We start from the raw sequence: 24,538 nt of genomic DNA, 5'->3' as shown, positions 1-24,538 counted from the left end.
ATTTATTATATTCTAATAATATAATAAATAATTAAAAAATGTAACATCGATAACCAACGCAAAATTTAAAATTGGACTATGTAAAAAAAAGAATACTGTCGACTAGTGTTACAAAATAAAGGTATAACCACTGCACAAATATATGTATAGTCAAGGAAATTTATAGTTCGTGTAGTGTATACCGTTTTATACTAATAAGTATACTAATTTTATCTTCTCACACGGCAAGCACCTCCAACCCCCTCCACCCCAAAGTCTAGCAATAATGTCTCTAACAATAAATAACAATAATAAAAACAGAACCCATCTGTCTGGAGAAGTTAACACTATATACAAACTAAGACCACAATAGGTATATCAGATATTAATGCACAGGTCTAAATTAAAACCTTTTGAAAAAATCAGCAAAGCAATTAGAGACTTCTCTAAAACAGTTCTGCCAGATAATAAAAAAATGAAATGCGACTAGGTCTGACAATTAAAGACCGACCACACCCTAGTTTTATGGGTCCAACTATAGTGTTGGAAAAATTAAGGTAGACCCGAAAATTGGGCTAGGTTCTGGGTCACCTTTTTCTTTCAAAACAAAACATTTGCCTATACTGTCTATACCAAGGGTCAACCATTCCATAAAAAATAAAATAACTCAGAAAAAATATCTCGGTTCAGCTATTTTTGAGGAGGGAGATTATTGAAAATAAATTGGAGGTTGCCTTGAATGAAAGTACTGCCTCTATTTTGAGAATATTCAAAATACAAAAACAATTTGAAGAAATTGGACACAATTTTATAAAAAATGAGTGTATCAATTTAGGACACCTGAGATTGGCTGTATTGTTTTTAGTAAGCTACGCCATTGAGGCTCATTTTTATGTATGGCGAAACGAAAAGGGCTTTAGAAATTAATGAGTATTTTTGTAGGTTAGTCTTAAGATACTAGATAAATATTAAATGAATAAATTGAAAATTCAAAAATGAACGGGGAACAGAATTTATTTACAAAAGTTTCGCTTGTACGGTAAAAAAGTAAAAGGGTACAAATATGTCAAAATATATGAATTAATATTCAATAGGATGTTGGGAATTCCAAGATTCTGTTGTTAAGTTGAAATCAATGAAGTTGTCAATTAGTTCCAAAGTCCTGTTCCGCAAAGGTGTAGATAATTGAGTTGACCATTTGATGAAATCCCAATATTCTGCTTGTCAATTGATGTATATTTATATAGTTGTTGGTATAATATAATAAACGTAATAACCCACTTTCAACGAATTAAAATATATTTTTTTAATTTTTCTTATAATTCCGATTGGACACAATAAAAAAGATCACCTTAAAAAATGGTTTAACAGCATATGTTATTCATTTAATGATTGTTTCAATTTAATACCCTCTTTCCCTTCTTAATTATTCTATCCTATAAAATACACTTAGTTTGACCAACTAAGTGCGATATCAGGGAGAGTAAAATAGAGTGTATATTTTATGGGTTGATTATTCTAATGCAATGAGCCACAGGATGAAAAAGTTTCATTTATATTTTTCGAAAAGTATAATGGAGGGTTTAGTATCAATATTTATATTGCTTGCTTTTCCCCAGAATTTATTTAGAGTTATTTCTTCCAATGTTCTTCATGGCACAAGGATCTTTAATAAAGAAGCAGATGATGGTGAAATCAGTTGTGATCAAATTTTAATGAGAAAATTCATGCAAACATACCCTCTATTCACCCAAATGTTGGAATTATTTAGGATCTTATGCTTATCTTGATTTGTTTTTCTTTTTGAAGTATAAATATTGATCGGGCCTGCACAGTCAATTTTAGTTTGTGCAAATGGAAGACCCACAACTGCCCCTGCGAGAGGTAAATCCCCCATTTTCTGAGGAGACGGCTTGACTAAAGAAGGTTGACATCTACCTCATTTACGTATTATTGAATTGACTAATTGTCTCCCTCGAACAATCCAATTAAGATAACGGAGTGATGCTAAAGTTGTAGCATTACCAGAGTGAAGTAATTTTGCATGTTCAGGTGCAGTAAGAAGAACAGCAAAACCTGATGGATTTGAAAATAACATCGGAGTTTAGGTATAGGTTGTAATATTTCCATGTTATTAAGGCAACCCAGAACCCTTATTAATTGATCATCAGTATCCCAGAAAATATATTAACTTCAAATCACCTTGACTTAAACTCTTGAATTTATTTTCAAAATAGATTTCTTGTTTAACTAGCACAATAAATTTATTGCAATTTACAGCTCTTCAAGAGAAAGTGCACCATCTTGTTATAGGACACTTCCCTTTAACAATATAGGTAGTCGTTTTAACCACGTTATATATCTTTGAATCTTGATCACAGACAAAAATGTATTTGAAATAAAGGAGTGAGAATATCTCGAAAAATAAGTTTATTAACAGATTTCTTTTTTTCAAAGTCTACTTCATTATTTTCTTCACCAGTTATAACATAGATGTTTTGCCAATCTCTTTCTTCAAACTAAGCCATTGAGGTCCATAGAACCATAAACCATTTTTTACAAATTGACCGGCCGACAATCCACGCCATCTATGGTCGGCAGGATTATGTACTCCAAACACATATCTCCAACATGATGGACATATAATATATTGAATTATTTGTAACCATTGGACAATATAGGCTTTCCAATTCGATGCCTCACTTTAAATCCAATTATAAACAATAACAGAATCTGTTCATGCACGAACTTTGGAAATTTTAATTTGAGTTATTGGGTAAAAATGTTTAATAAGGCGATCACATAAAAGTGCAGCCTCTGATTACATGAGTACAATTGTGATTTGGAGTGGTCTGACTCTAGTACGTGATGTGAGAAGACCAACTTTGATAGACTCATCATTAAGAACAACCTTGACTTAAAGCATTTCACTTCATCCCTTGGACAAACCATCTCCAAGAATAAACAACTCAGCATCTTTATAATTAAAATTGGGTTTCATGACACATCTAGGAACTGAAAAGGATTTCAGAAGTCTTAATTCAAATTTTCATTGTAACCATCTATAACCTTTGATAATGTCACTTGTTCCAGTGACCAAGTCATTCACGTACATATCATTATCAAAACATTCACTGGAGTTTGATATTGTGATTTGAATTTATGAGCATTCATTTTGACACCAGATATACACGAATGTGCAGCACTCGCCGTTCCAAAAATCTCTTTGATATGGCCATTTATTTTTAGTCTAAAAAAAACGCAGAAGATCTTGTTGTCTTTCTGGAACATAAACTTGATTGTACATTTTTGTTATACCAGCCACAATAGCTACAGGCCGAAAGATCCACCAGTATAAAATGTCTATAAGATCAAGTTTTATCTTTGGACCTACAGAGAGCTGATCATTAAGCAGTTTACCATTATTCACTTTTATTGATGAATAAAAAAAATCCTAATCTTCGTTGTAGTTTACGTTTATTTTATCACACCATGATGTGGTAAATATTATTTTTTTACATTTCTCAAATCTCGGGCTTTTTGGTTCCCCGGAAATTGTCATATGATAGTAAACGAAGAAAAAGAAGGGTGCACTTTTTTTAAATCAATTAATATTTTTATTGATTTAAAAAAGTCCTGAAATTTTTTAAATTTGGTCTGAGGAGGTCATATCCCTCTAACCTCCCCCGGAAATGTTGTGAATACACGCCCAAAATGAGGGAGCAGGCCAATGCTCTCCAAGGTACCTTGGAGAGGGAAACCAGCATTACAATTTTATCTATGCTTGCTACTTCATCATACGGTATCACTTTAGTGTAACCCAAATCAAAATGACTTTCCATAGCATTCCGATATGTATTTCAAAATCCAGCCCTCCTACGAAATGATGATTCTAGTTGATTGAAACATTTGAGAGCAAGTGCTTTTGACTCTGACAAGTCCAAAGAGTCATCCATCAAAGGTAAAGGAGCCTCAAAGTGACCATTGTCTGTCACTTTAACCTTAGAACGAAAAACTTCCTCAGCCTTCTATTCATTTTTTTTTATTTAGGTTTCTTCATAGAGGTATCAATTTCTTCTAGTTTCCAAAATTTTGAATTATCATGAACTTCTTGTTTGATAGATGTATGAGATACACAAGCATAATGACGATTAAATGGGAGACTAATAACCCATCCAAGTTTCTTATGTTTTACAAACAGTTCATCCTGTTTCCCAATGATATCTGGAATAGATGTTAAAAATCGATGGATCATATTAGCTCCTATCAATATTCCAATTTTTCCTGGTAGATCTGCAGAATCAGCTAAATCTAAATCACATAATGTGAAGGAGATAATATAATTTTCGGGATTGATAAAGAGTATTCAGAAATACAATTAACTTCAAAGTCCACGATTAGAACTGATTTTCCAGTACGAATCTATAATCTGATACCGTGTCGAGAATACTTTTTAATTGGCCACCCCATATCAGGAAGACCATCAATATATATTTGTGACGAAAATCCTTGTAACTTATGATACTTAACCACCCTAGACGTTACTAAACTTATTTGAGATCTACGATCGAATAATACACGAACCTCTTTACTACCATCATTACTTAGATTATGTACTCTTCCAGTCATTAACAAAGTAGATTTAATAGTAGAAATAAACATTAGATCTTGAAATTGAAGGAACATGTCCTGTTTTAATTCTATGAAGAAGGGTATGGTGTCTACTTTTGACATGAATTAATTGATAAAAATTCACTGAGACGATGACCCATTTTCAAACAGTTAAAAAAAAACACAGAGGTTCTTTACTTGTAATTGACGGGCATTGTAAGTTTTCTTCTAGAACAACACACAACCATCGAGTGAATGTTGTTTTACACAATTATTAGGGGCTGATACAAATTTATTATACTTTTATTAAAAACCACTTTCATGCTTTGGGATGTTACATAACTCTTAATTGAATTGCCAGTTTCAGCAACCTTAGCTGCAATTCGAACATGCAATAGGAACTTTTCTGTTTTGATCAAATTTTGATCTTGAATTTCCCTAACGAATCTCTCCCATCCATCCCTAAGGAGGCCAGAATCTCTACTCTCCAGAAGAGGAATGACAAAACTTCTTAAACTAGGTACTTCAAAATCTATATCATTCGCTTTAAGTCGTAATCGTAATTATTTCATCGTGGAAATGATGAAAATCATTTGCATTATTTTTACTTGATTTAGACCCACAAATCCTTGGACCAGCTTGGATATTACACTCAAACTACAGCTAAAATTCTCTTTTAATTTTCTGATAGCCTCGTCATAGCTTTCCTTGGTCACAGAAAGAAATTAAATTTTTTTTAATGCTGTACCCTGGAGTGTACCATTAATTCTTCCATCTACAAGCAAACACGTTCATCCAGCTCTTGGATTCTCTATAAGTCAGGGGATACATCCTTTACTTAATCAGTCAGCTCTTGAAGAGACTCTTCAAAATACTCCCTATGCTCTTGAAACAGTGCAATACTTATTTTAAAATACTAAAGAAACAGTGTCAGACCGCCATTCTAAAAAAGTGCAACATACAAATGTGTCTACACAGAAAATTACTGATAAGGATGTTCGTATTGTAACTAATAGTATTTCTAAAAGTTCCAGGAATAATAATTTTAACTTAAAATTGTTATTAAGTTTATTAATCGGATTTGGTTGCAAATAAGTGAATAACTTATTCTTCTGTAGACCTACACGAAGTTTATGTGACTGATCTATGGTTCACTGATGATTGGTAGGGTAACAAAAGAGGAAGGAAATATATCCTGCATTGAAATGACGAGATCTGAGAAGAAGAATAGTTTTCATTCCAATACAGGGATCAAACAATTTGATATGACTAATGATGTTGATAGCCAATGAAACAATTCAAACCTCATTTGGACGTCCATATATTTTGGACCGTCTTACTTGTGCTTCCTCTGTGGGAAAAAGAAACAAACCAGATACAGATCTCTCCCCTGTAAGAGATAAGAAGCAGTCAAAAAGCTTTGAGCCTGTTGCCTCTTGATTGTTGGTAGGCCACTATTTTTATATCCCGTACCCTCACTATATTATTCACAATATTTTTTCTAAGTACTAAATGAGTAAAGATAAAAGATCTAGACATGCACTTATGAATCACTTGATGTCAAAAGATCATGACATCATTTTTCTTCAATGCATAAGGTCAGAAATTTCTTCCTCTTGTAACAATAACATTCCCATTTGTTTTTGTACAAAATTTTATTTTTTTCCCCAAGCAACCCTAGGTATTTCCTTTGCTAGTAATAGTATAATATAATCATAAAAAATAAATAATATAAAGTAGATGTACTATTACTCTTAAAAAATTGTAATGAACAAATATAAGTAAATTGAATTTTAAATTTACTGAAAACATTCATCAATTTCAGAAATATTGATATCTAAGAAAAGTAAAACGATCCTTCCGAAGAACAGTCATCATTGACTATCTAAATTAACCAATATATAAAGAGCAACCGAAGAAAATTTATAATATCAACAGAAACACCTTAAATTTATGTGGAGTATAGATGGAACAAAAAGTAACAAGTAAGTACTATCTTTAAACTATTGGTGAGTATAGATAAATACTCTAGGGTAAAAATGTAACAGGGTTTTTATGATTTAAAAAATGTTTTAACCTTCTGCTCGTTCACATTTCACATCTCTAAATATAATGCTAAAAAAATTGTCGTTTCACCACATTGCAATGTCGAATGCGTAATTTTAGAACTTGTTCTTATTAATATAGCTACGAATATTTATTTTATAAGTACTTTATTTCTAAAAAAAATGTATTAATAATGAATTATTTTGATCATCATGAGTAAGAACCGAAGATCAACTAAACTAAATATTCACAGAGATATTCAATATATTAACTTTTCAATCTGTTTTGGTGCCGGCACGCATTTTTTCCAATACTTTTTTCTCCATTAAGTAGTGCTGAGAAATTTGTTAAGTTTTGCATAGAAGAAAAGGAAAATAGAAAATTACGAAAAGAAAAATAGAATACCTTCACAAATTTGAATCTATTTCCAATAGCATTGTTACTGACAAAGAAAAAAAACCAAGTTAGACCCGAAAAGTAGGAAAAACGATCTGAAATATAGAGTACAAATGAATATGCACAATATTGATGACCTGTCACATTCCAGACTGCAGTGTATGCGGCTAGAGAATTATAGTATTAAAAAAAACATTTGGCTATTAGATAATAATGGTCTGAAATCGGATGATCCAAAATTCATCTATAGTGATATCAATAAATTCTACTCTAATCACTACTCATGTTATGATTGCCAGAGCGATAATTAGTGCAGGAGATGTCAGAAGAATGCAGCTTACTTTTTGTGTGGACTTGAGGTGTGAACAGAGTGATGATGCTGATATATCAGAAGCAGGTAAAGATCTAAGAGAAAAACATTGACGCACTTTGTGATAAAAAAATATCATTGCCATAAATGATAAGTTTAATAAATCCTCTGGGTCTTCTGGTTTTACGTTCAAAATTTACTAAAACAAGGTAGACTTCTTGATTCCTCGTCTGCTCTTTTTTTATGAAATATTAATGTTCGTGGGTTCTTTACAGAATTTGCATCGCAAGCTGTTGTGTCTTAAGAATACATTACACAAGGACAGATTGTCTTGATAAAGAAAGCTAACAAGGATCCTGGATACCTGAAGAACTACCCAGTGTTAATATTATACACAAAAAATTTAACTAAGTTTTGACTAACAGAATAAATACTTTGAAGGCCGTATATATGAACCCTTCCCAGTATAGATTTCTGAAACCTATGGACAACATTCCCTTTTCAGTACAGACCTTCCTCGAATCTTCGAAGTGTAACTCTGTGATCGCTCTTTTGTGAAAGTATCATTGTTTGCTATATCTGAAAAAAATTCGGCAATTTTATAGTTAGAATGGTCGGAGGAATCTTAGCGGGTTCCCGTACTATTGTGAGGTATGATAATCAAGAGTCCTTTTTTGAAAATAGAATTGGAGTATTTAGGAGAAATCGTGTCTACATTGCTGTTCAACGTAGGGATGGACACATTTCTTAAAAATATTCTGGAAGATGACCAAATCGTTGGATTTTTGGTGATCCCAGCCACTTTTTTTTTTCCCCTTCAATTGTTTAGATGGAGTTGCACTAATTAAGTCTAAGTAAACCTTATAGTATTACAATTACTCAATCTAACCTTGGAATTTTTTGTGAAATCCATATATATTCATAAAGTATTATATATTTCCTTCTGTAGGTATCGCCTGAGATCGAACACATATTAACTTCAAGAGAATAATATCTCCCGAGTGCATTGCCACTGGGATATGGCGATGTCGTCCAGCACTTCCAAAATGTCTTGGCTATGCTGACGACTTAACTTTATTCTTGGATGTGAGCCCTTTTTTAAACTATCAAGTCAATCAGAAGAATGATGACCTTGCTTAGAAAGTTCTCTTAAACTTCCCAATTCATTATTGAGGGCTTATGGAGGATTGATAGAAAAAGGATGGCCTTGCTTTCGTAACACAAGAAACATCAACATCCTTGGAGTCTGTTTGGGTGTTGCGTCTTGACGAGGGAGAGACACAATCTTATTTATAATAGGAGAGATCCAGGATGACCGGGAGAGATGAGAGGGAGAATGAAGTGGAGGAATGAAACTACACACTGTTTATATGATCATGTGTATTCTAACTATACTTTAATAAATTTATAAAAGACGATACTATTTATAATACGTAAAACTCAGTACTTATAATACATAGACGAATATACAAGAAGATAAAAACCAGAAAGGACATATTAAATACATAACATCACCCCCCCAAGCACCAAATCCATGGCGGTGCTTAAACAGGTTCCTCTCCATGAACAGCAGCCTATAGATCCGCTCCATCCATGTCCAGGCGAGGACAAAACATTCTTCCTTGTACTGCAAAAGTTTATCTCCATAGACGTGCCGTGCTCTCAGCACGCGCACCGCAGAAAGGAGGACAATACTCCTCATAAAGGTTTTAAGGACCCGAGCACCTTGCTCGTCCCTGGGAGAAATTACATTCACCCTTGTTGAAGTTTTAAGGAACCGAGCACCCTGCTCGTCCCTGGGAGAAATAACATTCACCCTTGTTGAGGTTTTAGGGACGAGCACCCTGCTCGTCCCTGGGAGACATCTTGCTCGATGTACCCTCATCCAACTCGGGATGATCCAGAAGAGAGACCGTTCCACATCCATTAACCAATGATGGGAACGGGAGAGTAGGAACAGTAGAGAACCAAAATTGTGTAGGACAAAACCCATTTTTAATTATGTGGTCCCTGACCCGGACACACACTTCACTTCTTGAAAGTGACCAAGGTTCTCTTCCTTCCTCCACGAGGCCCAAACATAGGCACAGTCCATATTGCTCTGCCTTCCGCAGACGAACAAGCGTTCTCCCCATCGACGAAAAAGGGCTACCCAACTCCAACAGGGCTAGCTTCGCCGACGATCCCACAGCAGGGAGGTCACGTGATCCTGATCCCATCCTCGTCGCCAATGTTGTGTCTTGACGAACGAGAGAGTCAAACTTCTTTATAGTGGGAGAAATCCAGGATGACCGGGAGAGATGAGAGGAGAAGAATTCACGTGGAGGAATAATGTAACACTAGATCATGTGTGTTCTAAATATACTCTAATATATTTACAAAAGACGATACTATTTATAATACGTAAAACTCAGTACTTATAATACATAGACGAATATACAAGAAGATAATAACCAGAAAGGACATATTAAATACATAACATTGGGGAATTAGGGTTGTCAAAAGAATAATGAGGAAATTGTCAGGGAATTCATATTCTTTTCTTCTTTTTTTTGCCATTATTACAACACCAAACTAATATATATTATTATAAAACACTCCACACAATTTATATTGCCCCCTTCCTCCGAGGTAAAAAAAAACGAAGGAGATAAAAGAAAAAAAAAAAGGATGGAGAGTTGATGAGCGAGCGCTCATCCTTTGCTTTTAAAAATTCTGGTAAATCGTAGATAGGCTATGTAAACATGAGAATGATAAACTATCATTTTAAAAATTAACAGTTGGTGTAAAGTAGAAAAACATATATACAAAACACTTTTATAATATATATTTTTTCCCACCACCCATTTATCCTTTCTTATACAAAATTCGTCCGTCCATACGTCCGATCCAAGCTGGGCTCCCCTATCTATAAAGTATCCAAGGATATGGATCGATTGCTCTATATATTTCTCGAAATTGCCTGGGATCCCCTTCCCTCTGCACCGAATTGTGTAGAGTATTGAGTGGACGCTTCAAATCAAACTCTATTTTTCTGCAGTTCACATGCTGGCTTGACGTCGTTATGAGCCAGTCTAGGACGTTTAGTTTCGCAACGTAATCCGTAAGAATATTCCTCTCTATGGCCTTCCTATTACCTTGAATTCTTGATAACTTGTAGAGCATTTGTCTGCTTGTCTCGGTTTCTAATCCACAGAAGGAGCAACTCCTTTTCATCACGAATTCCACCCTGAATATATGGGACAAAATATCTTTGTGAAACTTTTATTTTGTCCCAAAAGAGTAACACCATACGATGGGCACCCTCTTAAAAATATATCTGCTACAGAGACCTCATATCTCCAAGCAAAAAGGAGAAAGACCATCTCCTATGATAGGCTTCACAGTCCACAGTATAGTGAACACAGAAATATGGAATCTTCTCAAATTTTATTGGGTAAGAAAAATGTAGAATAGTAGGAATGTAGGAACCCAGGTGTTTTATTCTCAGTGACTTCCTGAAAGAGAGACAAGTATTTCTTTTGGGTAACTCTAAAGCTAGTTTTTAATATTATTCTGGAGAATTTTGCATTATACTCAAAACGAATGCAGTATCTATCTAAAGTGTGCATAGATGCTACAATGGAATTTGAATTTTCTCTCCGTTGGTAACTTCCCATAGGAGGACACGTAAATTTCCCGGAAGTGCAAAAACATTTCTGCCGATATTGTGGCAGACAATCGATGGTAAACCTCGCTCATTGAAAAAATGGCTGAACAGTCTTTTTAGATCAATGTTAACTCATTCCAAGGGCGTCGAAAAGCACCTGGTGCCCTTCAATATGAAACCCTCAATAGTTTCTACGTCAGACATCAGAATATGTTTCAAAAAAATTACTTTGGTTCCATTTAATGACTATTTAGAAAGGAGAAACATGAATAAAGGAGGATATATCGGCATCAAGGAGTAAATATTTGACATCTTCTGAGATATGATTCAAATATCGATTAATCTCAGGAAAGTTGAAAGTTGGGGCAGAATTTTTTAATGACTCGAGGAGTATTTGCTCGTTTTGCAAAGAAGCAAGAGAGACTACAAACCATCTCTTCTGGAGGTGCAGCATTTTCCGTGTAACTTATGAGTGGATCTTGTATGGACTGCTGAAAAAATTTGGAGCAACAACTGGTCGAGATGAATTTTTAGGACACTATTTTTGGAAGGGGGGAGGCAAGGTAAACGCCATTATTACGAAAACTCAACAACTAATAAGTGGAAAAGAACAAAGAAGGACTTAAACCTTAAAAACGTCATCTCTATTATTAATATATATATAAAAGTCACTAGTTCTTTAGTTAACTGAAGACTATGAGCCTAACGTTATTTAAGTTTTTAATTATTATTCAGTTTATTTTTATCTTTCTTATTAATTTGATAATTTTCTAAAATTTACTGTTTGTGTTTTTCTTAAATTTAAAATTTTGTGTTTTAAGCGATGTGCTAAGCTGTTGGGGTTGTCAAAAAGTTTATATTTAGTTATGAATAAAGTAACGCCATGTGGCAAAAAAAAAAAAAAAAGTAGAGCTGTCAAATCAAATTTAACTCAATTATTTTTGGTTCTTGTGCGTATGAACAATATTTTTCATACAATTCCCAATTTTGCAGAGAATCATGGATATATCGAGGACCTGACAAACACCCCTTGTCTCGTGTAGCCAGTACTCGGTTGGTCAGCTATCAGCCTGACAACCACAAGGTGTGCAAGGAGTTTTCCTACATAGTACCTTCTTGACTGTTGAAAACAACGTGCACTAACTGCAAAAAAAAACCAAAAAACAGCTAAATATTGCAACCCAAAAAATCTCAATCTCGCGTTGCACGATCAAAGAAACCTTCCACATTTTTTCAGGAGATAAAGGCCACTTTCATAGACGGTTGTTAACAAGGAGAGAGGAGAACCGAAGAGGGTTGACCTGAATATTGAGGAGGAATTAAATAATTCCTTTAATGATAGGGCTGACAAGAAGTTTACTGTAAAATATTTTTCTTGTCTAGCTAATCTTAACAAAAGCATTTCGTTTCTTAAGGCGCATAATTTCAGCACTCTTCAACTTCAAGTTATTAACGAATTCCCATTACTATAAGGCTTTGATACTAAAAATATTATCCTGACAATTAGGTAACTGGCTTTCACCGCAGTATCATTGGCTTTTCGACTACGGGTGAAAGCATATTGCTGTTACTTTAGATCACTTGTCAATTCATGGAACTTTTGGTTTCTCAATTATTCCTGGAATCTGATATATTTTTCATTATGCTGAGTTTCATAACGAATATCGTGTTCTTTTAAAAACGAAACTTGCTGCTTAGCAAGGGTTTCCCATTCCCTTCTATGAACATATAAAAAAAAATTATGTGTCCATTTTTCTTCTTTTCCACAAGATCCACATATTTGAAAGAAAAAAGACAGTGAATTCATTCATTTATTTTAATAATGCAGATGTATTCTTTAGCAGAACCAAACTTCCAGGCGGTCCTGATCCAGTCCTAGGGTCGTATGTCTGAAACCCCTCCACTAAACATATACCCTGATCAGTGTTCCTTAGAATAAGCATTGCTGGGATTATCCCATCAGTGTGCTCGCTTGTACTTTCTTTAATACCCATGTCAACTACTTCAAAGCCTCTGTCTCCAAATGTACAAGTATATTTCAAGCAAAAGGTAATTTATGGAATATTAATTTTCAGTTTAGTTTTTTTTTTTTTTCATATCAAAAATGGTTACGATTTATAACTCTAAGGTGATGTACTGTTAGAACTACTTAATTAATCAAAAAAGTGAGGGGAAGAAAAAATCTTTCTAAAAAAAGCTCCTCTTGTACAATAAAAGTAGTTACAATTAAGGATAAAGAAATTGTCCAAATTGTGGTGAGATTAAAAGCAACGCTTGTGGGAATGTCATAAATAATATGATAACTTTGATAAATAATTTATCTGCTTACAGATATGATAATAAACTACATACCTTCTTTCTGTTGATACTTTGTCCCTACAAATATATACTTTTTGAAATTTACACTGACAACATTTTGGACCATTTTCCCAGTTAAAATTAGAACTGTAAATTCTAACAATTTTTTTTTGTGAGCAAATATTTTTTTTTTAGTTGGCAATTTCCATATTGTCCTTCATTTTCCAATCCTTATTATTTCATTTTTTCAAAAGGACAACTAATTATAAAGTGTAAATTAGTTGCAAAAAGACGGAAAGTAAGAATTATAATTTGTAGCAGTTATCAGTTGTGTTTTGTCAGTTCTTATTTATTCGGTGTATTGGAGTCTTGAACCCAGTCCTTGGGAACAGTCTTTAAGACTGTTGGCCTTTAGGACTGTCAGTACAACAACTGACTAAAAATAAAGCCCACTGACTTCATCAAGTACCGAACTATATAAATTTTTAGAACAAATATACGATATATAATTGAACAGGACTGAAGTTTTCAGTCCTAAATAAGGACCGCTACAACATTAGTTATAAGTATAAGTCTTTATTTAACTCAAAGTAAAATTGGGGATCAACATCGGAGTAATTCCGCTCCTATGCCCTTACTGTTTGCAGAGAGGGATTTGAGTTTATTTCCTTCCTCTCATAGCTAATCTTATGAAACGCCATGACAGCTAATCTGCTGTTCCCCAAAGCATTTTTCAAGTTGTAGCCTATAGAATGAGACGAAGTGACCAGATAGCTATAGAAGACATGCTCTACCATCTCAACCAAAGTTGACAACCTATTGATATATTCCTTGCTGCTGCCGCTGTTTATTTACAATTGTATTCCTCCTTTTATTTATTGATTAAGGGCTTCCTTATATCGAAGTTTAACAAAGGCTTTTTTACACAAATCCACTTTTATCTTTTATGTCCAACACTCGAAGTATTCTAAGAAGTCCTTAAAAATAGCAATAACTAAAAGGGAGAACAAAATAGCAAAAAAAAACAAAAAACTAAGTCATCCACGTTGATGTATGTTTATTAATATATGTCATATACGAAAGAAAATATTTGTAAAAAGTAACAAATGTTGTTTTTTTATCAATCCCTTTTTAAAAATGAGTGAGTTAGCTTTAATTATGTTACTTTCTCACGATATATATAAAATTAATAAATATAGGAAAAATCCATTATTCATTACAGATATGGATCAATAAATAAGAAGAAATTCATTGATTGGAATGATCAACGGTTTTACTTAGATTAATGTGACTTATTAATCTAACATACTAAATATTAGTGCCTCCTTTCTACTATATCATTATTCAATTTGCTTCTTATTTTTTTGCACAGCAGTAAAATAAACAAATATATGCTTCTGCACATTATTGCTTTTATCGTATTCAAATAAAAAAAAATGCCAAAAAAATAAATGTTAAGAAAATAATTATCAAAGTAATATATTGATTATATTATAATTGACTAATAACTTTTATTCATTTATACTGTTTAAACAAAAATTTTAAAATCATCCAAAATTATCAAATTGTTTTTCGTTACATTTTATCAATTTTGAAATAAATATGCTCTTACATGTGATCACTACTGTTTTATTTATATTATTGCAAGAGAGATTATCGATATATTGAATAAAAATTCAAACTTTTTCCTGGGCTTCACCGAGTCCAGGTAAATGTATAACCTGAGATAGAAACAACAAATGTTATATTGCTATGATAACACTATAATGTATGCAAAAACTAGTGCTCTCAAATAAATTCCACCTCTGCTATGGACTTTTAAATACAAAAAACATATATTCCTTCAAATTTTATATTCTTTAACAAAACATTTCTTTCATTGCGTATATGCCATGTAATAGAGAACAAATTAAAAAATGCAATTTAACCATAACTATTTAGTTATAATAATTTCTAGGAGAGACGGAGACTTTTACTTGATTTCATATATTGAAGACTTACGACTTCAGATGATAATACAAATACTCGAATCTTGACATGAACTTTTAAAAGTTAGACTCACGACTCAAAATATATTTTCATTTTTTCAATTGATATATGGTACTTTTGAAAGGACCTTTTATTCTCGGACAACTTCAGCTGGACAGATGAAAATAGTTAATTATTTGGACTTCCAGGAAAGACATAAGACTCGACTTGAATATATAGTATAAGGTATTTATTCCACCTCTGAGTTCTACTATAGAATTAAATGCAGAGTTATTTGTAAGAATGCCCCATTTAAAATATTACACAGTATTATAAGTGATAACTAATAAATGCCCCAGGGTACCTAGGAACTTTGCATAACTTCTTAACTAAAGATTTGACAAATCTATAATTGCCTATGAACCAATACCGAGCTTTAAGTCTACTGAACGTTTGTCTCTGTGACCAATGAAAGAGACTTTGATGTGTATCAAACATCTGTTTGGTGTGATTATAGGATTAGTAATGTCAAAAACAATAGTGGAAGATACGTGTAATAAGCTAAAAATCTAGTAACTTTTGATTTTTTGTCGTAAAAAACATGAAGATTAATGACAGTTGATCCCGGGACAATCTTACGTTTTGCAGACTCAGAGCAGTTGTCTTGAAGGATTTTCATTTTATTCACAAGCCTGTTTTCTTGTTCAAATTTAATTAAAAGAACTTCTGTCCATATCGATTCTTCCCTAGGTACGTTAAGGGATTGAATAGGCTCCTTACGGGTACATCTCCTTATTCGGAAAAACCACTATTTTAATCAAAGATAAATTGCAACATCGTCGAATATGTACATCTATAACCGAAGAAGAGCGGTTTTGTATTTTAAAAAAGATAGTTGTATAACTTTCAGATGATGACTAATCTGATCAAAATATATCACCAGATCACAACCATTAGTCTTAGATTTGTTATAAGTGCCTTCAGTTAGCCGCAGTTGTTTTTGCCATTTATTACAGCATTCCAAGAGAAACCTTGGGCCGTGTTTCCAAAACTATATTCTTACAGTAACTTCATTCATATAGCACCCCTACTACGCAAATCTTCTGGATTGAGGACTCCTGGGCAAAACCTTACATGGCACCGAACATCTTACCTCTTTGTCTCCGCTGCAGATTTAATAGTGAGTTGGTAAATATGATTGCGTTCTGGGGAAACACCATTAGCTTTAGTACACTCTGAATATAACTTGCCATAGTCACAGCCATAGTTAGAGGAACAAGTTATGCTCGAGCAATCGGCAACATGTCCTCAAGTCTACTTTTCTCATAGATAGCTTTTTGCATTAGTTAGCTTTTTGACAAGTTTACTCAGCTTTTTGCATTCCTCAGTTTCTACAACGAGATAGACAGCGACAGGAACATTGATGCTTCCCCCGTTATAACATGGGAAATGGAAATCTTTCATCAAAGGGATCTGTTCAACCCATTTGGTAAAGACCTAAACGGCTTCTTTAGCAGCTTTGATGTCTTAATAGTTCAGGTTTTGGTTCCACTTAAACTTTTCTATCCATTATAAACGAAGAATCAGTTTTAATTCTTGATAATCAAGCACAATCAGAATTAAATCTTTCAAATTTGTCTCCATGATCACATAAATTAATCTTAAATGGGTCCAACTTTAAACCAAGAGCGGAAATCTCCTTCCTTGGAAAGACCATTCTTTCTTATTCAAACTGTGAAAGAATTTCTGGATAAAATATGCAATCTTATGACTGTAAAATCCGCCACTTTCTAGAATTTTCAGTATCTCTGAATTTATTTGGAAGGCTTCTTCTGGAATATCCTGGGTGATATGAATATCGTCCATAAAAGTCATTTTATTCATAATCTCGGAAGCTACAGGTTAAGCTGCATAGAAATATATATGGTGCTCTGATAAATCAAACCACAATTACTTTGAATCTCATTAACCGGGGCCGATATCCGGGTCTTATCCAGACAAAACGCAACATGTCTTCATCTAGGGGGTTGGTAAGATTTATTAATAAGAACATCTGTTTAATGTCTACAGCAACAAAATATTTTTTGCATTTTACTTTTAGAATTAGTTCCATTATTTGTGAGACCATCTTCTTACCTTTCATTTGTAGCTTATTCAAAGACTTAGTTTTATCTTTGACATCCCATAAGGATGCATTTACCAAGATCGTACATTTTGTAGAGTCCTTATCGAGACGAAAGACAGGTCTTGATATCAAGAAGTAGCAGGGATGTTTTGTAATTATTTCAAAAGTTCATAAGTTCAAGCTTCAACTTATTATGAACTCGGGACATGACAGCAACGGCTCTACTGTACTTATAAGGTAGAATTCTTCCTTTAGAATAAACATCTATCCATGGCATTTTTATGAACCCCTTATTCTTTGATGGATCAAAGATAGCAGTTCCTTACATATGAAAATAAGTCTAGAGCTCTAATGAGGTCAGCTCAGCTGTAATAGATTCATTAGATTTATTCTTACAGTATCTAAGTTCCAAAACTTTGTCAAATTAAACTCAAGAGAACGATAAACAGTATCAAGATCAAAGTATTCATACATTCGGATTTTATTAATAATTCCTGAATACATGGAAGCTTTACTACTTTCAATGATGAAATATCATCTGCTCCACTAAGGACCCATCCTAAGATAGTCCACTTAGCAATAGGGAATGTCATGTCAGTTTCTCCTGAAGGTAGCAAAATCTTCTTCTGCAGGCCGTGATAGCAGAATAGTATGGTTTCGACAGAATAATTTGAAAATTAATAGCCCGTGGACTAGGTAATTCTTCTGTAAATGCAATACTTTTAGCATAACACCATTTTTTTGGATTAAACTAAATTGGTTCTTGTATATTTAAAAAGACATCAATAGAAAATACACCGTCTTGTTACTGAATGAACTGAGAAATCTGAACAATCTACAAAATTGGCCCATGGAACTTTCAATAGTTAATACCCAATAATGATAGGTTATTCGATGATCCCTTATTATACTGAATTCTTCTTGGGGTATTTCATATATATTGGTCCTTCGCTGTTTACAAATGGACCTGTTTGAGTTAGCTGGGTTATAAATAATGACGTCACTGCAAAATGTATATGTCGTCACTTATTTTCAATAACTCCTTGAAATAAGCGGTTCTAATGTGTATCGATATTCCCAATTATTATCAATAACTATATGTATTGATAAGTATCATAATATAATATGATATCAATACTTCTTGACAGCTCTTGTATTTAATATTAAAGAGATTTACTTTTTTTATACTTGTAATTTAACATAACAAAAAGCATTAGCAGTTCTAAAATAACATTTTTGGAATGATTGAAACAGTTATTAATTTGAAAATATTTATTTTATTCATAAAACGACATATTAAGGACTTTTGAAAACTTATGAGGATCTGTAAGCTCCCAAAAAAAAATTGGATTGAATGATCATTTAGAATTGTAATATTCATATTCTTTGAAATGTATTAGTAAGCACAATTATTACAGATGAATTTACATAATCCAATGTCATTGCATTATAATAGAAAAATGGACTTACAATTCGTTGAAGCACCCTTTAAGTAATATGTAATGGTTCTCATAATTTGGCTTCAAATCCATAGGAGGTATGAATTCCCATTCCTATATACACAACATTGAGGTATTTGAGTCCCATAAGTAACTACTTACTATAAACTGTATTGTACTCTTTGGATAAGTAATAAAATTCATGAAGAGATGAAGACAGCCGTTATCATGTTTCTTTTTCGATTCTAAATTGTTCAAACTGTACTGCACTTTGGAGTTTTCTTCGCTTACGTTTCTCATTTCCTCATGTTCTACTATGACCAAATCTTTGAGTGCCCTCTCCAAATCCTTTCAGGGGTTTGCCTCACCACAGCTGCTGGAACCTTAGTCTTTTCCATATCTGACCATATTACACCTATTGGCAACTATTATTATATTCAACTGTTTTTCCACTCCAAAAAGGAAGGCATGTTTTTTCTGTTCTTTTTATAATATTATTCAATCGAAATATAGAATTCTATATCAATACTCGTCTGTTATTATTGTCCAAGGTTTTATTAAAAATTAAGTAATACAGTAAAATATTTCATTAATCTTGGTTATTGAGAGAGGCCTAAATCCTCACATTGTCCTTCGGCCAACTTAGAACCTAAGTTGGATCGTGGTTTCTTGAAATATTCAGGGATCCATTTGATATTAAATCATTTCGATATATTTTCGGAAGATTGATTGAAAAACGTGGACTTTGAGGTTTAAAAGTCTCATTATTAAACCGTGCCAGTGGTATTTAAAGCTTAAAGGGCTCATTATAAAACCAGACGGGGTGGTATTTGAATCTTAAAAGACTCATTGTAATACCACACAGATTCAGTAAGACTTCTTTGAATATATTTGAAGAAGTGCTGGGAATTGTGACTCTTTTTAGTGAACTGATTCAAGTGATTCTGTTCACTAAAAAGATTCGTTCAATGAATAAGTTCAAAGATACTCCCCACCACAAACTGATATTTAAAAAATTTCTATTGAATCAATATAGCAAAATTTTTAAAGATTAAATTGTGATGGAAAAATTGTAAACTGTTACATATACATTTATTTAATATATGTATATAAAATATACATAAAAAAATATTAAGAATCATTGATTACTCATTACAGTATTCATTCAGATCGAAGTGCATTTAATCAAAATTAGTATTAAATAATACAAGCTGGCTGACTTTAATTGGACTTAAACAATTTCTGCGTTTAGAGATTATTTGTCGTATATTGCTGAAGACACGTTCAAATGGGAATAATGTATCATTAAGGCAGTATTTTCAAATTAATTAATCAAGTCTAGGATAAATAATACGTCAACTTTGCCGCCATTCCAAATTGGACGTTCTCACTGAACATGAATTTGAAGGGATGAAACAAGTTTGGGAGGTTTTAAATCCTTCTTCCCAATGTCATTCTATAGATTTTTTCTAATATATACATATAATGATATCTTGAAATTGGCCACTTTTGTTCGTAGGCTCGTATAATTCGACTTTTCTAACTTTAAGCTTGTTCCCAACTGCCTACTCAAGAAGATTATGTTACCTTACAATAACTATGCATTTCTTGGAAGCATAGGTATTAGGGATGCTATAGAACAGAAATGGAAGGGCATCGGAGCTGTGCGATAAAATTATTGTTTTAAAAAGGTTGAAGTAATATCATTGCGTGGTAATATTCGGGTAAGCAAAATATTGAATGATAAAAAATTCCATCTTGTATACTAAAACAAACCCCGGCCCAGGGTAGGTTAAATTCTATCACAGACACTGCTCTGAGCATTAAGGATCCCTTGTAATCTCACATAATACAGTCCGGTTTACTAGATAACTTGATGCAAAAGGTCAAATGTCAGTTCAACATCCCTTATATACTAAAACTTCCATATCGTACGAAAAATAATATAACATCTTTAACTTGTCCTCTAGTTAACCTATTATTAATGTTAGAGTTCATTTGAGTTAATAAATGATTATTAATTAAGATTACCTGCACAACCTGTGGGCCAAGATGTATTTTTGGATGTTACAAGAGGTCCTTGATGCTCATGGAAGAGGCGGCGTTGATATTTTACCTGCCTAGGGTCCCAGCACTTCACCTGCACAAACTCGTGGGCCGATGTATATTTTTGGATATTACAAGGTGTCCCTTTAGTGACTCAGTCTTTTGATGATTCAATTCTTTGAAGGATTCAGTTCTTTTGATAATTCGTTCTTTTAAAGATTCAGTTCTTTTGTTAGACACTTCAGTTGGCGAGTTCTTGACTTTGCAGTTGTTCATGTGAGCGAATTAGAGTGCTGTCAAAGTATCAAACTAATGATTTAGCTTGCGATATTTGAATATATTCATTTTTCATAATAACGAACGAATTACTCATGTGACTGAGTCGGTTCAGTACGTTTACTAAAAAGATTCGTTCAAAAGAACGAATCGTTTGCGAACGAAACAGTACTAGTATTTGAAGCTTACAAGGCTCACTATAAAACCATACGCGTGGGCTTTAAACCATAAAAAACTCATTGTAACACCACACAGACTCAGTCATACTTTTTTAAGTACATTAGAAGAAGTGGGGTATTTGAAGCTTATACGGCTCATTAAAAATCATACGCAGATACTTTGAAACTTATCGAGCTCATTGTAACGAATTGGCAGTTACAAATAATTTAACTTTAAGCAAAGGGCTCATTGTAACAACACGCCTAATCAATTAGACTTCTTCGAGTATATTAGGAGAAGGGACTGTTGGTGTTGTATTTGAAGCTTAAAGGGCTCATTATAAAACCATACTCGTGGTCTTTGAAGCATGAAAGACTCATTGTAACACCACACCGATTCAGTCAGACTTCTTTGAGTATATTAGGAGAAGGGATTATTGTGTAGTATTTGAAGCTTAAAGGACTCATTATAGAACCTTACGCGGGGGCTTAAAAGTTTAAAGAGTTCATTTTGTTCCAATATACATTTTTTTTAATTATATCGAGAGTTGTGTTAACCAAAGACGAAACAATATAGTTTATTGAACGATATTTTGGAAGTAATCAATCTATTAAATTCAAATACCGTAAACAAGATAGAAAATATTAATTAGAAATATTATTTTGTTTGAAAGCTGAAATAGTAATTCAAACTTTAATTTTTCTGTATATATTATAGAAAATATTAAAAAAACAAAAAATGGATAAAGAAAATCATTCAACTCCGAGATCTTTTGAAACTCCAGAACCTTGAGATATATTTCAAGAACATAATTTCACCAAGTTAACCTCGGGAGAAAGGTACATCAGTCGAAAAAGAGATTTAAACTCTCCGTTCGTAAAAGAGATTAAAACTCTTCGTTCGATAAAGAGATTGAAACTATCCGTTAGAAAAAGGGATTAAAACTCTCCGTTTATTTTGGACAAAGGAGAAAGAAAAAGAGAATCCACAAATAGATGAGGAGAATATAGAAATAAAAGTCTATTGATTTAAATCATATACCATCAAATCTCGAACAAATGAATCAAGATAAACATTCTACCCTGCTATCCGTTAAGGATTCCGAGCCTTATAAATTATTCCAAGATTCTACTCTAATTAAGTCAACCACAGAGAAAGAAGTGGCTATCAATAAAGAGATCAAAATTTAACTTAAATACAATTATATTATAAGTTGTGTAATTTGTGGAACGCATTATCTCCACGCAAGTAAAAAATATATCAAAGCTCTAAAAATTACAACAAATAATTTTAGTATGTTTGTTCAAGAAAAGGGATTCATCTCATGACACATGAAATAGGACATTACTGTATAAGAAACTGCCATCCTTATCATTCCCAAGATGGCCCGAGAGATCATTCTATTTTTATGTGTCCTAAGAAATTTACTACTAAAAATGTTAAAGATTAGTATGATTTTGATTTTAGATAAAAAGAATTCTATATATAACGAATAACGAAAATAAATATCTAATGTAAAAAATAACTCCGCAAAGAATGTAAAAATAGCTGATTCTAATTCACAATTTTATTATTTAATTACTGTTAAAAATAATTATTTTCCTACAAATCACACCAATGTTATTAAATACATAGATATTTTAGGGAATATTATGTATTATTTAGTGAACTCATTTAAATAAAAAGTAATCAATATAGGAACACTACTTGACTTTACTTCTCATATATCTCTAATTAAAACAAGAAACTGTTTAGAAGGTGGTTCTTTTGTCACCCTACCGTTCTGAGAATAAACGTTGCAGGTGATCTAACTATTACAAGAAAATGTATATTATTTTTGATTTAATTAGTTAAGACAACAAATATGTGATTGAAATCATAAAGGCTACAAAACAATAAAATTGGAGAGCCACTTCAAACAATACTTATAAATCCTGACTATCATAATTATTTAAAAGATGTTCTCACTTTTACAGAAAGTTATCTTATTATATTCAAAAGACCATTTTAAATTGTGATTACTGAGTCTTATTATCATCAACCCATGAAAGATGAGTAATGACTCTCTCCAGAAATATCAATGTATTTGAGAATGTAACAAAAGTAATAATACAATTTTCTCAAGTTGTTGATCATATAAATTATGAAATAACATCCATCTATAATTTTTATAGTTGAGAAATTTGACTAACAAATTTTTTTCAAGTGAAAAAGTGGGCATAAGTACACATGAACTTGTTGATAAATTATTCACAGATATGAACTTCCAAACAAAACAACATATGAAAGAAAAGCAGCGTAGGATTCCACACAAAAATGCTGGTTTGTTGAAAGAAATGCCATGGAAATATCTCAATGCTAAAGGTCATCAAATGTGTAATAATTGTAATGGAGCATTAACTATTTGGAAAATGGTTACAAAACGAATTAAATCAGAGTATCATTCATAAGTAGATGATACTTATATGACTTACTTAAAATGGAATTGAGGAAATAATTTTATCATTTAACCTACATTTTGTTTATTAATACAAATTGTACATTTAATTTTGCATCCAAAAATACACAAGTTTATTGCAACAATAGATATAAAAAAATGTTTATATCCATACAAAAAAAAAAATATATTAGATACAGATGTGTTAAGATTTTTTTAGAGACTTTAATTATTGAAATAACAAGTATCATAAATGATAAACCATTGAGAGTTTCCAATCCCTTATTACCTTCTGATTCATGGTCATTAAAAGCGTGTAATAAACACTCCAAATGAATCAACCTTGTCCACGTTACCCTACGGTAACATATGGTGTCAAGGAAAAAAATCATGAATGGTTTTTGGACAAGATGGAGACAGGAATATTTAAATAAACTAAGTATTAGAAGAGAATAGTTAAAGTCTAATACCAGCTCAATCAAAAAAGGTGATACAGTAATCCTAAAACCTGAATCATTAGAGAAAAAATCATGGAAGTTAGCCAGGATTACTGAAATCTATAAAAACCAGGACAACGTTGTCACTTCAGCAACACTAAGCCTAACAAATGGCAGAAAATTATTACGCTCAATACGACAAATTGTTCTATTAGAGTCTAACATTGCTGAAAAAGAAATGATGGAATCTAACTTGACCAATCAATGTGGACCTGCTGAAAATCAAGAGCAGACGTTGCCGGTCCCTGAGTTGGCTTTACAATCGACTCAGAAGTGGCAATCTCCTGTTTGAGATCGAACCT

At 32.7% G+C, this 24,538-nt stretch overlaps 1 protein-coding gene across 5 annotated transcripts in view; it reads left to right on the top strand.

Moving 5' to 3' along the window:
- unc-104 (kinesin family member unc-104) overlaps nucleotides 1-14,907 on the top strand; it is a 66,225-nt gene extending 51,318 nt beyond the window's left edge. For 4 of the 5 annotated variants that reach the window (XM_040722678.2, XM_071892154.1, XM_040722675.2 and 1 more), the window contains 2 exons: nucleotides 6,416-6,575; nucleotides 14,512-14,907. In XM_040722678.2, coding sequence (XP_040578612.1) covers nucleotides 6,416-6,431 — 16 coding nt within the window. In that variant the 3' untranslated portion in view covers nucleotides 6,432-6,575; nucleotides 14,512-14,907. The remainder of the gene's footprint in view (nucleotides 1-6,415; nucleotides 6,576-14,511) is intronic. The other variant, XM_040722677.2, reaches the window with a different exon arrangement.
- The last annotated feature ends 9,631 nt before the right edge of the window (nucleotides 14,908-24,538 follow it).

The sequence above is a fragment of the Lepeophtheirus salmonis genome, chromosome 12 (assembly GCF_016086655.4).
Source record: "Lepeophtheirus salmonis chromosome 12, UVic_Lsal_1.4, whole genome shotgun sequence".
NCBI classification, from domain to species: domain Eukaryota; kingdom Metazoa; phylum Arthropoda; class Copepoda; order Siphonostomatoida; family Caligidae; genus Lepeophtheirus; species Lepeophtheirus salmonis.
This window is presented reverse-complemented; position numbering and strand designations above follow the sequence as displayed.